Below are 17500 nucleotides of genomic sequence, written 5' to 3' on the forward strand. Positions count from 1 at the left end.
ATTTTATGAAGATACTTTTCATGTATTATGTGTATACTGAGCTATTAGATTTAAGAACATACAGGATATTAAGATATGTAATGATATACTGTCATAATATATTATTATAAATAGGTATAATTTTTGACTTAAGGTACTGAAAACCAGTTTCAAGTGTTTTTTTTCTTTTCATAAAAGACATAACAAATTAGTCCGGGATACATCGCCCATTTTTGCAAGTGATTACTATCAAGCTAATTTTTCGTGAGTAGCTTTATTTTGATGAGATGCCCAATAATTTCATGAACGAAACTCTCGATTGTGGTAGCTTATAGAGGTAACAAGAATAAAAATTTTTGATTTGACGGTTCTCAAATATTTATTACGCAATTTGTTGGACAATATGTCTGTTGAATTATATAAGTATTAAATAAGTGAAAATAAAAAAATCAGCTGGTTACTAATCATTTATGATGACTTCGTTATCGATACACATTGGAAAGGGGGACTCTTTGATCAAACCATAGATTTTGTAGGACAAATATTTTTTCGAATAATTTAGATAATTATCTTGAGATTGAACAAAAAAAAAAACATTCAGTTAGTAATTAATATTTGAGAACCATCAAATCAAAATATTTTATCTTTGTTTCCTCTGGTAGCTACCACAATCGAGAGTTTCATACATGAAATTATTGGGCATCTCATCAAAATAAAGCTACTCACGAAAAATTAGCTTGATAGTAATCACTTGCAAAAATGGGCGATGTATCCCGGACTAAATGAAACAGTTCTCAGAAGTTCTTCTTTTAACATTTATAATGTAATTTACGTATTTTAATATCCTTATATTAAATCTATATATTATATATCTATATATCTATAATTTTAATCTATATATCTATAATTTTAATATCCTTATAATAAAACAAAACTGCTGCTAACTTGTTCATAAAAGTAGTTTAAACATATTTAATTTGCCTTAATAATTATAATTCTACGTGATGCAATAATATTATTATAGCAATAATAAAAAACTGATAATAATAAAATCTCATAATGTCACCGTCGATGCTATAAATCATTGAGTCTATGTATTATCTGTACCTAATTCCCAATTAAGGTGGATAATGCATCTGATACATGGTGTCATTAAGATATGCCCCGTAGATATACACACCGTAATTGGCAGATGGTGCCGCTAATAAACATTTTTCATCTCTAATTACATTTATACGATATAATATAATGTATTTCTTGCTTGCAATGCGACATAGGAAAAAGATTCGTTGTTAAACGTGTTTTGTGAAAAACTCTTACGTTTAAACTTCGTAATTAGCAAACAGCTGCAGCGTAGGTTTAATTTTATAATTGTAGAAAGATATTTTCTTAAGTATTCATGTGAGTGTTTACGTTAAAATAATTTCGTTATATCTGTCTATATTAAAATATTTAGCAAAAAGTATAAATGACACAACAATGAGTTTCCAATAAAAATCACGAGAGTGTTTTCAATCAATTACTTTGATATCGTTATTAAATTAAGTATAAACATGAATGAGTTCGGTAAAGGAGAATGGGCAAATTGGGCCTGAAACTTGGGCTAAGACCAATACACACGAAATATTGTTTTTGTGATAGATCATTACACATACCTTACGAAAAAAATAAAATAAAAAAATAAATCAACCGGGTTCTTGTACAGTCAAGGCAAAAAGTTTTATTTATTTGGCTATTATTTTGCGCACAATAACGGTGTTTTTAATTCGAGTGAAGTAAGTATAAATCTAAATGTCACTGGAGTGACTGAGTTTAACCACAAAAAACGTCTAACTACGTTAAATTATAATAAACACGGTATAGGTACCTGTTACAAAACATAATATGTATTAGTGTATTTCGCTTATTAGAAGGCTTAAGATTAGTACGTATTTGTAAGTGAAAGTGAATTGGAGTAACATAAAGATATTGTCATTGTCTTATAACAGTTATTTATTGCAAAAAATATTATACACAAAGAAATAAAACTTGATGTGACTGTACAAAAACCCAGTTGATTATTTTTTTATATATATTTTTCCCGTTATGTATGTGTTATGATCTATTATAAAAACAATATCTCATGTGTATTGGTCCAACTCAAGGGTTCAGGCCCAACTTCCATAGTAAAATGCCCATTCTCCTTTAATTTACATTTTGGGCGTATTTAAATTTAAATAAAACCCTCATTATGTCAAGTCATGGCTCTTTTGAAAGTCTAAATAAGGTAATAAAGAAGAAAATGATCGGTTAAGTTTAAGCCATTGAAATACTGAAAGGGACACATTTTTTGTATGAAAAACATAATTTATGTACAGATATAGTTGCCTAAAATAATTAATATTTTTTTATTGCTAATTTTATAAGATAATGGCGCGTGATCCGTGGATTTAAATAATTAATATTCCAGTCTTGTAGCGATAAGTTACAAAACCCTTTTCATGCTCAAGTTTGCTTGATACTCTTTCTGAATAAATAAAATTCATACAAAACTCTTAATTTTATTAATATTAAGAGAAAATCCAAACATAAATGATGTTCAAATCGATAATTTTCTTAGAAATCCAATTACTTTTTTCTCATTGTAACCTAAACCGTCTATGATCATTAGCGAATTGGATTAAAAATTTATTTATATTTTATAGTATTATTTTCTGAGTACCTAACGTAACTATACACGTAACGTAACTAATTACCTACTACATTTTAATACGATTTATTATAAAAGTTTTGAGACTAGCCCTGGCCCACGGTATTGCTCGGGAGGTACTGGAACTACATAATTCATAAATAAATTAAGTCCAATATCAGCATGAATTTGTAGATGTTTACATTCGAGTTGTTAGCACGACCTCGTGGTATATAACCAGTTATACATTATCGAGTTTCAATATTAATCGAGATAGGTAAGATCCTGTAGGTACCTTACTCATCCTATCCTAAAATTCGATTTCAATCCAATCCCTTTCCCTTTATTTTCATCCGTCCTATTTTTATTAAATCCGGCAATTTATGCAAGCTAATGTGGAATTTTCTCGACATTTATTGTTTACCATCAACGTCGTGTTACATGACTCGTTTAAATATATTTTATACCCATAGTCAATTGCTTGAGAAAGCTAAGATTCATTACATACGAAATTTACAGAATAAAACACTCAATTGCCGAAGTAAATCACTTCATGTGAATCAGAATTATGCAAGATCCATATTAATTAAAAACAATAAAAGCTTAATATGCGAAAACCGTATTCTTTGATCTTCAAATGTTCTTCATGAGTTTTTCGAGTTCAGTCACGCGATGATAGAAGCTTTAAAAGTCGAATCAAGTTACTTATAACAATACTTAAGACCACTCAGGCTTGTTTAAAACTTATATGTATTACGTATAATTTTTAGCTTAATTTTTTATAAGTTTTTAGCAAATTCAATATATACTATAACTGGAATTCGTTAAAAGTTTCGCGCCACTTCGCAAGAGTTAATTAGGCGTGAACCTTTTGTTTCATTCATACGCTGTGGTTCCTTTTTATTTGAACATGTAAATGTGTAGCAAATATTAATTCAGAAAATGTACTCGTACAATTTTAGATGTTTGATAAAATTATGATAAAGCGCGACGAATAAATGCTTGTTAATTATTTTACGGGTAAAAATGCATGTGACGAATTTTAAGAAGCTTTTAATTTTAAACATCTAAACTTCGTTAGATTTGAATATTAATAAACTTACAAATATTAACCTCTTTATAAATAAAAAACATTATGCTTACAGTATTCAGGTCAACTACTGTAAGTTAATTCGTTATAAAAATTTATGTTGCCTAAACCAATATTTATAACGCTAAGGAAAGAGGAATAATTTATAAATAAACACAAACACATCTGGGGAAATTCGTTTCAATGGGGTGTTATTCTGAAGTTGGAAATAAAATCAAAAATCAAATGTCAAACAAAGGGGATGATACCGACCCTCGAAACAAATGTATAAGCACATTGGAAGCCTCTGAATTGATTCTATAGCAATTTAAATTCGCAACTTATTGGAAGTAACTTGAATCTGCGCTTTGGGGTTTGCTGATTATTGCAGAATAATTAAGACGGGTTGCGGCCCGAGCCGAAATAACTGTCTCGTTTTGCCTATAATTGCTTCATCTTAATGGTTTAGGATTAATAAAACATGACAATATTCCTTAATAGACATTTGTTATTTAGAATAACAAAGCATTTTAATGAAATCAATTTAGAAATGAAGCACGAAATGTATTTGGAATTGAAGTAAAATTTATATGATGAATTTGAATATCTTATTTTCAAATCAGCGTAATTATTGTTCTTCACAGAGATTAATTGAAAATGATATTTAAATATCTCATCACTCCAAGATTTAATAATGTTATTTAAGGATTTAAATTACAGTATTCATATTTGATATTTCATTATAGATGTTTTTTTTGTCTCTTTTTTATCGGATTAATAGACACAAAACTATCACTACAAGTTTAATTATATTGACCTATACCTATTTATAAGCAAGTGGAAACTAGTGGTAGATTAAAGTAACTTAAATAACGCTATTCGTAAAGGTAGTGCAGAAAAATTGCTGTGATATAGATACATATATCATGCCATACTTTATATCAAGATAAAACTTCTAGATAAAGACCTTCTTTGCTCCACTATCGCAAAAACAGTTATAGTCCGGGATACATCGCCCATTTTTGCAAGTGATTACTATCAAGCTAATTTTTCGTGAGTAGCTTTATTTTGATGAGATGCCCAATAATTTCATGTACGAAACTCTCGATTGTGGTAGCTTACAGAGGTAACAAGGATAAAAATTTTTGATTTGACGGTTCTCAAATATTTATTACCTACGCAATTTGTAGGACAATATGTCTGTTGAATTATATAAGTATTAAATAAGTGAAAATAAAAAAATCAGCTGGTTAGTAATCATTTATGATGACTTCGTCATCGATACAAATTGGAAAGGGGGACTCTTTGATCAAACCATAGATTTTGTAGGACAAATATTTTTTCGAATAATTTAGATAATTATCTTGAGATTAAACAAAAAAAAAACATTCAGTTAGTAATTAATATTTGAGAACCATCAAATCAAAATATTTTATCCTTGTTTCCTCTGGTAGCTACCACAATCGAGAGTTTTGTACATGAAATTATTGGGCATCTCATCAAAATAAAGCTACTCACGAAAAATTAGCTTGATAGTAATCACTTGCAAAAATGGGCGATGTATCCCGGACTATTAGTTTTTTGTAAGTTTTTCATGCGCTTATTGTGTCAGTATGAGTAATATTAAGGGTAGCGTAAGTATAATTTATTATGATTTTTTACCTCAGTTTTTTACAATTGGCTGACGTATAACATGACCGAAATATTATAAGATGTATCTTTTCTATTTTTCTTATAAATACGTAATTTTTAGCCATGGAGCATTTTCAAAATAAATTACCACGATTTTTTTAAATAAATTTAGAGCATTTTCACCATTGTTTTATTGCACGGATTAGTATTTAGTACATGTAATATTTTATGCAATACAAGCTACTTATTTATTTATTTATTTATTTATTCTTTATTGTACATAATATACCAAACATAAATAAGCTATTCTATAATTACAATTAAGGTACAATGAAAACACACGGCACATACGTACTAAAAGGCGGCCTTATTGCTTAAAAGCAATCTCTTCCAGGCAACCCTGATTGGTAAGGAATGTATGCTAGAACGCGACTTGGCGCAAATTCAATTAATAAATTAAGCATTAAAATATAATTAATAAAAACAATATATACAATAATAACAATAAAAATAAAATAAGTATATAAATTAATATACTTACGTAAATATAATAAACTACTTACATATTTTATAAATATACATACACATAATAATACATAACCTACTAAATACACTACATACAATACGAAAAAATAAACACTATAATATAATCTAAAATAAATATAAGCAACACATTATAGAGATAAGAAATGATTTTTGACAAGAGCTTTAAAACTTTTAACATTTTGCGCCCGCCTAATGGATTCAGGCAGAGCGTTCCAAAGTTGAATAGCGCGAGCAGTGAATGAAGATCCATAGAAATTAGTGCGGCGAACCGGTACAGAAAGAAGCAGAAGATTAGAAGAGCGAAGAGAGAGTGAATTATTTGAACTAAGGTAATTAAATTGAGTTTTAAGATAGCCTGGCGTTTTAGGGTCAAACAGAACACAGTACAGAAGGTTAAGTATGTGGGCATCCCGGCGACGACGGATGGGAAGCCAATTAAGTTTTTTACGAAATTCGGTGACATGATCAAATTTACGTAAGCCAAAAATAAATCTGATGCAGAAATTTTGCACCCTCTCAAGGATGTCTAACTGATACTCAAAAAGATCGGGAAATGAGGAATCGGCATAGTCAAGGAAAGGAAGTAGAAGGGATTGGGCTAACGCAATTTTGGTGGAAATCGGTAGAAAGTTTCGTAAGCGGCGCAAACAGGATGCAGTAGCAAACACTTTTTTTCGAATTTGCTTGATGTGTTCCGACCAGGATAAGTGCTGGTCGAGGTGCAATCCAAGACTTTTAACAGTTTTGCAGATAGGGATGCGAGTACCATCGACCACTACATCCGGCAAACAATCCCAATTAACTTTGCTCATAAGCGGCTTGCTTCCAATTATAATTATTTTAGTTTTTGAGGGGTTTACCTTTAAACCATGTTCCTTGCTCCAATTAACGATGGCTGCGAGATCAGTGTTTGTACGAAAAATCGCTTCAGAAAGTTCAGGCAGGGCCACGTGCGAATATAGTTGGAAATCGTCTGCATACATATGATAAGGAGAAGAAATGTTATTGGAGATGGAGTTAATAAAGATTGAGAATAAGAGAGGAGACAACACGCCACCTTGCGGAACCCCGGCATGAACATTGCTCCAGGAAGAGGTTAGGTTCTCCACTAGAACACGCTGCCGACGTCCCCGCAAGTAACTTTGAAACCAGTCAATAGCCGTTGGAGATATGTTAATAGAGCGTAGCATAGCCAACAATACCTCATGGTCGACGGTGTTAAAAGCATTGCTAAAGTCAAGCAATGAAAGGATTGTCAACTGCTTATTGTCAAAACCCAGGCGTATGTCATCAGTGATTTTAATAAGTGCAGTGGTCGTGCTATGACCTGGGCGGAAACCAGATTGATAGGGGTTAAGGAGATTATGGGAATTAAGGAAGCGACTTAACTGCTCCTGCACCAGCCGTTCTAACACTTTCGACAGGAAAGGAAGAATAGCAATGGGGCGGAAGTCAGAAGCAGAGACAGGATTCATGGTTTTAGGGAGAGGCAAGATATGAGCATCTTTCCAGATAACAGGAAATGTACTCGAGGAAATAGAAAAGTTAAGGATGTGTGTGATGACAGGATTAACGATAGGTAAAATAGGAATAATCATGCTCCGACCAATGCAATCACTACCAACAGCCTTCGAAGTTATAGACAATATGCTCTTCTTAACACCACAATCGGAAAATTGACTTAAAATAAACGGAGGATGGCCAGAAGAAGATAATGAATTAAGAAAACTTAAGGTGCGCGCTTTAGAATTTGTGTTAAAATCCAAGAGAGGATTAGAAAAGTGAGAATTTAGTTCATCAATAGTAACTGTGTCTGGAATGGAATTTTGCGCGGCCTTTCCAATACCGAGGGATTTGAGAAATTTCCACGTTTTGCTTGGGTCGCCGTTTTCGACCGATGTAGAAATGTGACGTCGTTGCGCATCCCTACATAATGTATTGCAGCGATTTCGAATACTCTGATACTTTTCCCGGTTAACATCAGAATCGTGCATCTTTAATTTTGTTTTCGCACGGGCCTTCTTTTTCAAAAGTGATTTCAGTTCAGCCGTCATCCAAGGCGCGGGCAAATGCTTCAACTTGACTGGGCGCAAGGGAGCATGCTTGTCAAATAGGTTCAGAAGTAAAGAGTTAAATAACGCAACCTTCTCGTCAATGGAACCAGCAGAGTAAATGGCTGACCAGTCGGTATCAGCGGCATCTTCACAAAGACGATCTACATCGATTTTACCAAAATTGCGCTGCATAATAATTCTAGGCTTAGATTTAGGAGGCTTTAATTTATAGGAAAGGAAGATTAAATCGTGGAAGGAGAACAAATCAGCTGAGCACTGACCATGCTTAGCGACAAGTTCAGGAGAGGAAACTATGATAAGGTCAAGAAGAGAAGGAGTACAGTTTGGAAGGGAATGGGTAGCGCTAAGAGGAAGGATTTTTAGGTTAAAGGAATCAACGATGGACATTAACTTTTTGCTACGTAGATCATCCTTGAGAAGGCAGGTGTTGAAGTCGCCCATAAATATTATATGTTTATAGGCAGGGGTATGAATATCTAGGAGGTGGTCAAAAGACGAAAAGTAATTAACGGTTAAATTGGGAGAGTAGAAAACACCAAGAAGAATTTTCGTGTTGGATAAGGATACCTCAAGTAAAAGGTGCTCAGCCGCATCAGCAGGTGGAGGTTGAGGAGAGCTACTAATTATGGAAAAAGGAATATGCGAACGTAAATAGATAGCTACTCCACCCCCGGTCCTACCAATGCGGTCATTGCGAATTAATTGGAACCCTGGGAGACTATAAGATAAAGAAGGTAAGCAAGGTTTTAGCCAGGATTCCGAAATTAAAATGGCATGAAGAGAATTACAATCAAAAGAAGCTAATAGTTCGGGAAAGTGAGCCGGGATACTTTGAGCATTGATGTGAACAACGTTAAAGTTCTTAAGACCATTGTCGAAAAGGGAGGGGACATTTAAAGGAGATGATGTACTGTGAAAGCTGTCTTCACCTGATTGCTCTTCGATCGACGAAACTGAAACAAATGTGTCGCTAGAAATGCTGATGTCTAAAGACATCTCTAAATAAAATATAAATAAATAATATATAAAAATACTACAAATAAATAAATAAAATAATAAAAATACATAAATATTTAACAAATAAAAAATAAAATAAGCGTAACCAGTAAACACTCCATTACCACCAGTATCGTAAAACATGAGACACTTAAAAATTTACTACAAGATTATTTTAAACCAAAAGACAAGTATCCAAAACTATAAAATTACAAACAACAATAATTCACAAAGACATTGCGTTGACATTTGACATTCTTATCACTTGTCATAATATTATGTCAAAAACAGTGTTATCAAAATAAGTACCTACGTGATAGAATAAAAATAATCGAGTACTACCTACAAATTATTACTCAAAGTAGACTAGCTATTTAGTTGCATCATAAAACAATTTAGAGATTAGCCACGGAAGAGAAAACACAAATACATTATAAATATATTGTATAAATATGATACTACAAGGAAAATTAAGATTGAAGTTAAAAAAAAAGCACATAAAAATTAGGTACAGCGATTACTTAGCACGGCCAGGTCTCTTCGGTCTAACATTCTGCACCAATTTGGGCCCCTTATGAGTGTTGGAAGTGGATCCAGTCGCACCTGGGGACGAACTTGCATGGTTGGAAGGAATGTTATCCAGATCAGCCATCACAGAGATCCTATGCTTAGCACCGTCAGCACGTTGTACAAAGATGAATCCTTCTTTGGTCCAGCAGTTAGTTATACCAAAGCGAGCCCTTGCTGCCACAAAAACATCATGCCTATCTTTGGTTAGGAACTCGGATAAAGTGAAACCGCTGCCTTTTAAATCAGTTTTAGCATACCAAATGCTATTTCTCATAACAGCATCTTTGAATTTGATGACTATGGGTCTTGGCTTGTCTTTCTTTGAAACACCTAAGCGATGACACCGTGAAATAGCATCCTCTGTCAAGTCAAGATTCTTTAGATGATCCGTCAAGATTTTAATAGCCAGTTTGGAAGGAAACTCCTTGCTATCTTCAGGCACACCGTGGATCAATAGTATTTTTCTACGACTCCGCATCTCCAATTTATTGTACTGATTAGATAAAAATGTAATTTGAGTTTGTAAGGTCTTGAGGGACGATAGCACAAAAGACTGGAATGCGTTGAATTCAGCAGCTAATTTGGATGTTGGGCTATTAGAGGCAGGTTGTGAATTATTGCTGCTAATATTCTGCAGATCCCGTTGAAACTCAGCCATCTTCTTATTAAATGTAGCAGTCATTTCCATCATGGAGTGTTGAACAGAGTCCATAGTGAAGTGAAATCAAGTGATGGTGAATTTTAAGTGATAGAGAGGTGAAATAAATATATGGAGAGGACACTGGCAGGTAAAGGCTTTAAACTAGCACATAAAAATATAAAGTAAACTTTAAAAATAAATAAAAATTGAATTTAGAATATCAGAGACAGCAAAAATACGTTATTTTCTTTTGTGCGCCTACCCGCGAAAAAAAAAAGCTTACTGAAGTTCGCTAAATCTTGAATAGTACTTGACCTATAAACGTGGATTTTGGTAGGGAGATAGTTAAAAGGTAGGCCGTCGGCTTAGAAAGGATTATAGGTTACCGTCGGTTTAAGGGAGTTTATGGGCATTCATGAGTTTGTTAGAAATTCCTTGGTTTTTTAAGCGCCTCTGCTAAAACTTGAATGAATTATTATTGTGGCAAAGCTTTGACATTACAATACAAAAAGAAACCCAAAAATGTACCCTAATTTGACACATTATTTTGGTACAATAGAAGAAAGGGATCGACCGTTTGAAATAAATATTTTCGTTTTAACCCACGTAACATGTATGTGAAAATATCTGTTTTATTTATAACAACCCAGAACAGTAGAAATTTTCCACTTGAATATACATATTAGCTGATAAAATACAAGATAATATTACTATTTATAAATCAACCCCAATCTTAGAATCACGACACGCGTTATTAATATTTTTTAAATTGCTTATATTAAACAAACTCCTGTCATTAAGGAATAAATATATGTTTGGGGGCAGCCCTGGAACTAATTGCAGCCCTATCTATATTGATGGCACACTAACAAAGTGGGATCAATGTAAATTATCTATCCCTGATCCGCAAACGCGATTATCGTATATCACTTGTGTATGTTAATTTATGCATTAAGTATTTATGTTATGGGATTGGCCAAATTTAATTACGTCAAATTTCGAAGATCATTCAATTAAATTAAAGTTAATTTTTGCAATTAAACACGTTAACCACAATATTGTATCGCAGCGTTTAAATGTGTGGATTTTTAGGTTAGGTAAACTTTTAAATTGTAATGTATGGCTTTTTAATTTATTGTCTAGCCAAATAATGAATGTATTATAACCTATTTATATGTCATGTACCAGACAATGAAAAACTTAGGTAAGTGGTTGCATATCTATTATTGTAACAGATATGTTTTTCTTTTTTATAGTATTGTTAGTAACAGTGTAGTTAAACTTACTCTTCTCTGTTAACTGAATAAAATACTGAATAAAATACAAACAATCATGGTACAAAATTTGGATAACCTGAGGGTAAATACCCTTGGTTCTTTTGAAAGAAAAGATGCAGTTTTCAATAAGTCTTACGTAGGGTGTTCGCAAGACGCATAGCATCACACAGAATTGTAAAAACCCCTTCCTGAAAGCCGCTCTATAACATGCAGTGCTGTTACTAGTCTTTTATGCGCTCCAAGCTAGTTTCTGTTACCTACTACGAACTGAAAAATAATTTTACTACGTTCTGCGGTAGTAAAATGGTCATATTGCACGAATGTGCCGCCCTCTACCGTCGAGACGAACACGGCTCTATAAAACCAATTCACAAAAAGAATTTGGTGTCGACTCAAATTATAATTAAATTGTTTACTTTATCTAAATGAAGAATCGTAAACAAGTACTTACGTATTTGCGTTTCGTGAAGTTTTATTTTGAGGTATAATAATAATTATTAGGTTAATAAAATTACGTTAATTAATTTGATTCTTTCTAATTTCAGATTTATTCTATTAATACATAGTTATAGATATCTATATGCAAAATTATTCATTATAATTCAAATTTACCAAGCTCTTTTGTAGTTTTTAATCCTACAAAGGTCATCGGAGTCGGTTTGGAAATAGCAAAGCTTTACATTATTAAACTTAATAGAATATTCAACAATTAATTGTTTCAAAACAATTGATAAAGAACAAAGCATTGCTAACGAGACTATTAAATTTTGTTCTACAGACAGGTCTGCTGCTTCTTCGCTACGAAGCCCAATAAATTGTTACAAAGCTAACCTTAATAAATCCGCTTCGAGTCAGATTCTGTAGCTGCCATAAATTGTTAAATAAATTGAGCGGGGACACTTTCAGTGTTTCTCTTTTACCATATTCAAAAACTTTTCTTTAAAACGCTTTGACAGAATTAAGCGAGTAATTGATGGGGAATTATTTTGGAAATATTTATGCGTTTTATTAGGGTTTATTCCATGGAATACTACTCAAGTTTCGTTAAATCTGCAATTTTTTGAGTAACTAAGCTTTAAACAAAAAACATTAATTAATATTATAAAATACATTTATATGAAGAAAAATAAACTATGCAATGGTAAACATTTAATAATACTTATAAGTTTTTGTGCACACACAATATTATCATTCTTAACACACATCTAAGCACCAAAAAAAAATCCTAATGTCGATTGAAACTTTACTCAATGTCGCAACACTACACAAACTAAGCCCATCCAATAAAAGATTTAGATTGACAAACTTATGTTAATTAATTTGATTATTTATCATTTTGAATTTCTTCTATAAATAAGTATATCTATATGCAATAATACATTATTTCAAACAAGCCCGAAATAGCTACCAAAGTAGAATAAGGAATAAATAGCTCTCTAATAGTTTTCTTTATCTACGATACAAAAAATAACCAGAAACAGTTCTCCTGGGTCTACCACATCTTTCGTCCATCTGTTGACACGATGTCAACCCGCATCATTTTTCACAGCTACAATTTTCCATATGTCACCAACAGTCTAACATTAATGATAAATATTTGTTTCCTTTCCATTTCATCTCACGAATACTCGTATACTACATTGCCACAACATATTGCTATCAAGATATATATGACACTATACCTTCTATATGTAAAAATGAATTGCGTAAATTGATGTAATAATCATTGTAGAAATAAGTTGAAATACCACTGAATACATTTCATAATTTTTCGTTTCATACGCACTACATGAATGGTCATGGTTCGTGCGTCCAGTGGGCAGTAATGATTCAAATGTCATCTATTTAAATCAGATATTAAAAAATATCCACATAAAATGAAGTATTACACGGAATTTAAAGAGTATAAAGTAAAAAATAACTTGCATTTTAATTTGGAGGTAGCATGTTAACATGATATAATATGTCAGAGTTAAATATAGTCCCGTTCAAGCTCGCAGTGAAATGGTTAATTAATACTGCTTTTAACTAAAATTGGTATTATTTGCCTATTTGGAATCACAAAGAGTCATGACGAAAGATAATTAAGGGTGTATTTAAATATACATATAAATTCCGATCGGTTCTTTCATGCTTATGGATAATTTAATTATGTAATGAAAATAGACGTTCGGGCAAATATCGACGAATCGATTGAATGCTTCCATTTCCCTTGTTTCTCGAATAATCAAATATGCAATTGTCCGAATGTAATTAGTATTTAATGTGAGGTTTAGACTGCGGCTGGGATTCCCATAATTAATGATCATTTGCGTTGCAAATTGTAGGACACTTTGATTTGAAAATGTTCCTTTGGATTTCGATTGAGTCCAAGTATAGGTACACCTGTCTGCTAAGTACCTCATAAATGAATACAATGAGGTGTAAAATTGCTTTAACGTTTTGGGGAATAAGACATATTATAAGGGTCATTTGCAACTGAAGTATAGTTCGTTTAATGTTTATCCATGGGTTATTTTTTTTAGTCGTACATTTAGAGTCAGACATGTAAATTAAATTGACACTAATTATAGAAAAGAAAATGGTAGCATTTATCAACAACTTTATTTTAGGTATAAATCATAAATGTTTTTATTTACCTCGTATTTTAAACACGAGCAGTGTTTGCTGTGAACGTTAAGGCGACGAAGCTTTTATTCAATTTATAATACTCTAAATCAAAAGAAGTAAAGTGAATTGTGTATTTCTTTAAAAAATCTGAACTATAAAAGAGGTAAACTCAAGCATAGGTTGAGCTTAAATTTTTTCTCACAAATATAATTCAGCTAATAAAAAAATCATTTACGCCTAATCAGGCATACAAAATATGTTTAGAAACAAATTTGAATATTTAGAAATCTAATGTAAGTAGGTACAGACTCAATAAATAATTCAATATATAAATTATTACATACATCACTTCTCAGTCGCTTAAAGTTATAATTTTATTGAAATAAACTTAACATCATTTTTTACTTATTTCATAAATTAGCCTCTAAATGGATCTCATTAAGCTAATTTTAACGCGAATTTTATAAGTAGAGCTTAATACACTTTATAGAAGAAAATTTTATGATTTATTTATTTCAGATTAATATTTTTAGATTTGTTGATTCAAATCAACTAAGTTTAAACTGTTATATAATTGTCCTTTGTAGTATAAGATGAAGGACACTGCGTATATAACATTCAATAATCTTATTCTCTAATTTATTAGGTAAATACGTATTTTTTAAATTGTGGGTATATTCTATTAGCCTACATGTATGTTTAAATGACCAAAAGGTAACTAAAGGAGTAGGTACCTAATTATATCGGGCAACCGACTTTTAATATTTCTAAATCATAAGTGCCAGTATTTATTCTACTTCATAAATGTTTGAGCTGTTATAACTATAAGATATGTTAATGTAATATATAAATAGTTATTTAATTGCATAATACATATTATGTTAAAATAAAATCTGATTGCAAGTTCTTTAAATTATTAATTACGAAAAAAAATCTGATTGCTAGTTTTTAGTTGCAAACCTATTTACGTTTCAATCACGAGTAAACCTCAAGTATTTTTTTCTATTATCCAAAACGTAATCCAATATGTGGCAAGGAGCAAATCAACAAGAAAATTACAACACCTCAGCGGGTAGGCTTTAATTAAGGGAATAACAAACAAGATGAATGAACTGTCAGACGCTAATGTGTTGGTTGGATAAGAACTGACATGCCCTTAACGTGTGGACGGTTGTAGATAAGCGTACTTTTGTCTCATTTCAAATGAATTTTAAAGAGTTAAATAATTTTTTTCTTGTGCCAAATGTTACTGCTTTCTATATGTAATTAGATTTGGACATTTGATGTTTTTTCTCGTGCTATAAAATGGCATAGGAAGACTTGTTTGAGAAAATTTACATTTCACTAGCTTTTCCCTGCGGTTTCACTATAAGATATTCACCGCTCCTGTTGGTCTTAGCGTGAAGATATATAGCCTTATAGCCTTCTTCGATAAATGGGCTATCTAATACCGAAAAAATTTTTCAAATCGGACCAGTAATTCTTGAGATAAGCGCGTTCAAACAAACAAACCAACTCTTCAGCTTTATAATATTAGTATATATTGGACAATAATTTATTCTAATATTTTTATCTAAATCACATTAATAGATATTCCTATAACATATACATATTATATCATCAGTGTATAAAAGACTAGCACATTAAAAAAGACTAAGAGAACTCAATAAAAATACTGTACGATATATATAAGAACAAAATAACTAAGCGCAAAATAAACAACTTTTTATTTAAACGATAACAATATCTTTTCGCTCTTGATTAATGCACTCAAAATCCTAAAGAGAGTATAACAGGCTACTGTCGTTTTTCTGTACTCAAGTAACTTGTGCTTTAAGTGGCAACTTAATTGGAGTAAGGTCTTTATACTTAACTCAAAGGACGTTGAAGCATTCCTTTACACTTTCCTTCCATCGGAATCTTTGTAAACATCTCAACCTAGCATGTTATAAAAAATGTATCTGTAAACTTAAAACAAAGTAAGTTATTATTTTCATTTTGAAAAAGATGTTTCTTTGCATTTATATTTTTTTTCACCAAATTCTCAGCGTTATTTATTTTGTTACAATTATAAAAGTTTATTTATAGTACAACATAAATAAGAAAACAAATTGTTATAAATTGACGCTAAAATTCTAAAAAATATAACATTTCAATAACACATCATTTTAATGAACGAGTTACCTAGTCGTATTTTGTTCAACACCCCACTGTACCAAAATATAACCAAAATATCAGTTTCCTTGGGTATTGTTCGTTGCGAATATAACATCGTTTTACAAGCTGGAAATCAGATATTTTAGTAGAGAATTGATGATATTGTAGAACATGTTGTTATTATTTTAGTCTGGAGTGCTTAAAATGTATGGTTTTCTATCTCAATAAGTAAGTATATTTGAAGTTAATAAATTGAAGAATTAAAAGAATCTAGAGGTAACATTATATAAAAGAAAAATAATAAAGTGTGTATAATTAAATACGAATTTTCATAAAACCTAGTAGGTATTTTCTAGTGTTTGATTTTACGCGAGTATTATTATATATTTAGAAATTACACGGGTCACCCATGACCACGCTCGCTGTAAAGTGTTTGAAACGTCGGGAAAATAAAATATTGAATAAATCGCGTTTAAAATCCGTTAAAACATCTTTAATTTCTTAATATCACAGAACCTTTCATTTTATTCCATAACTTTTCATATATTTTACACTTTCACCTATAGCAACAAATCTTATATATAAAAATGAATCGCAAAATGTGTTGGTAAGCGCATAACTCGACAACGGCTGAACCGATTTCGATAATTCTTCTTTTATTATATTCCTTGAAGTACGAGGATGGTTCTTATGTAGAGAAAACGTACATATTATGTACCACGGGCGAAGCCGGGGCGGACCGCTAGTATTTTATATAATTTAAGACAATAGTTCGGATATAATGACAATGATGTAATGATAGATCATCTTAACAAAGGGCTCTGTATTGGTTTGTAACAATGACCAAGTAATAAGACTCTCTGACAAAGGGCTCATAGCAGTATAGTTATTATTGTCTAACGAGTGCCTATAACATGGTTTATGCAATAAGGACCATTGTACTCTCTATGTCTGAGTACCTGATGTGGGCTCAGACATTGGTATAATATGGTAATATGTAACATTATTTCATATATTTTTTAAACTTTTTTTTTTTAAACCATTTATTGATAGAAAAAAATAAACATACATTAAGCATACAGAAGAAACACCACATAAATCGACACGATTTGATCGTGGTGCACATGCATTCTAGACGCCAAACAAATACTAGACAGATAAATATAAATTTTGCTGCATTACATTTGAAAATTACATTAACATTATGAAATTACATTGAAAAATACATTAAGATGGCAAGTAAATTATACAACAGAAAAAATATGACGTACAATAGGGTAC

The 17500-nt window shown here is 31.5% G+C and overlaps 2 protein-coding genes across 3 annotated transcripts in view; both read right to left on the bottom strand.

The window, feature by feature from the left end:
- The window catches only part of LOC149488494 (lachesin-like), a 110891-nt gene that overhangs the window by 26119 nt on the left and 67272 nt on the right, over positions 1 to 17500 (bottom strand). The gene's annotated exons all lie outside the window — the stretch shown is intronic.
- Positions 9380 to 10445, bottom strand: LOC149488495 (uncharacterized). Its single transcript, XM_089695616.1, has one exon. It carries the CDS (start codon positions 10245 to 10247, stop codon positions 9483 to 9485), a length of 765 nt encoding a protein of 254 aa, XP_089551742.1. The 5' UTR covers positions 10248 to 10445; the 3' UTR covers positions 9380 to 9482.

Source organism: Colias philodice, chromosome 5 (assembly GCF_061535455.1).
Source record: "Colias philodice isolate Cphi_HAF_F1 chromosome 5, ilColPhil1 Martin Lab GWU primary, whole genome shotgun sequence".
In the NCBI taxonomy this organism is placed as follows: Eukaryota; Metazoa; Arthropoda; class Insecta; order Lepidoptera; family Pieridae; genus Colias; species Colias philodice.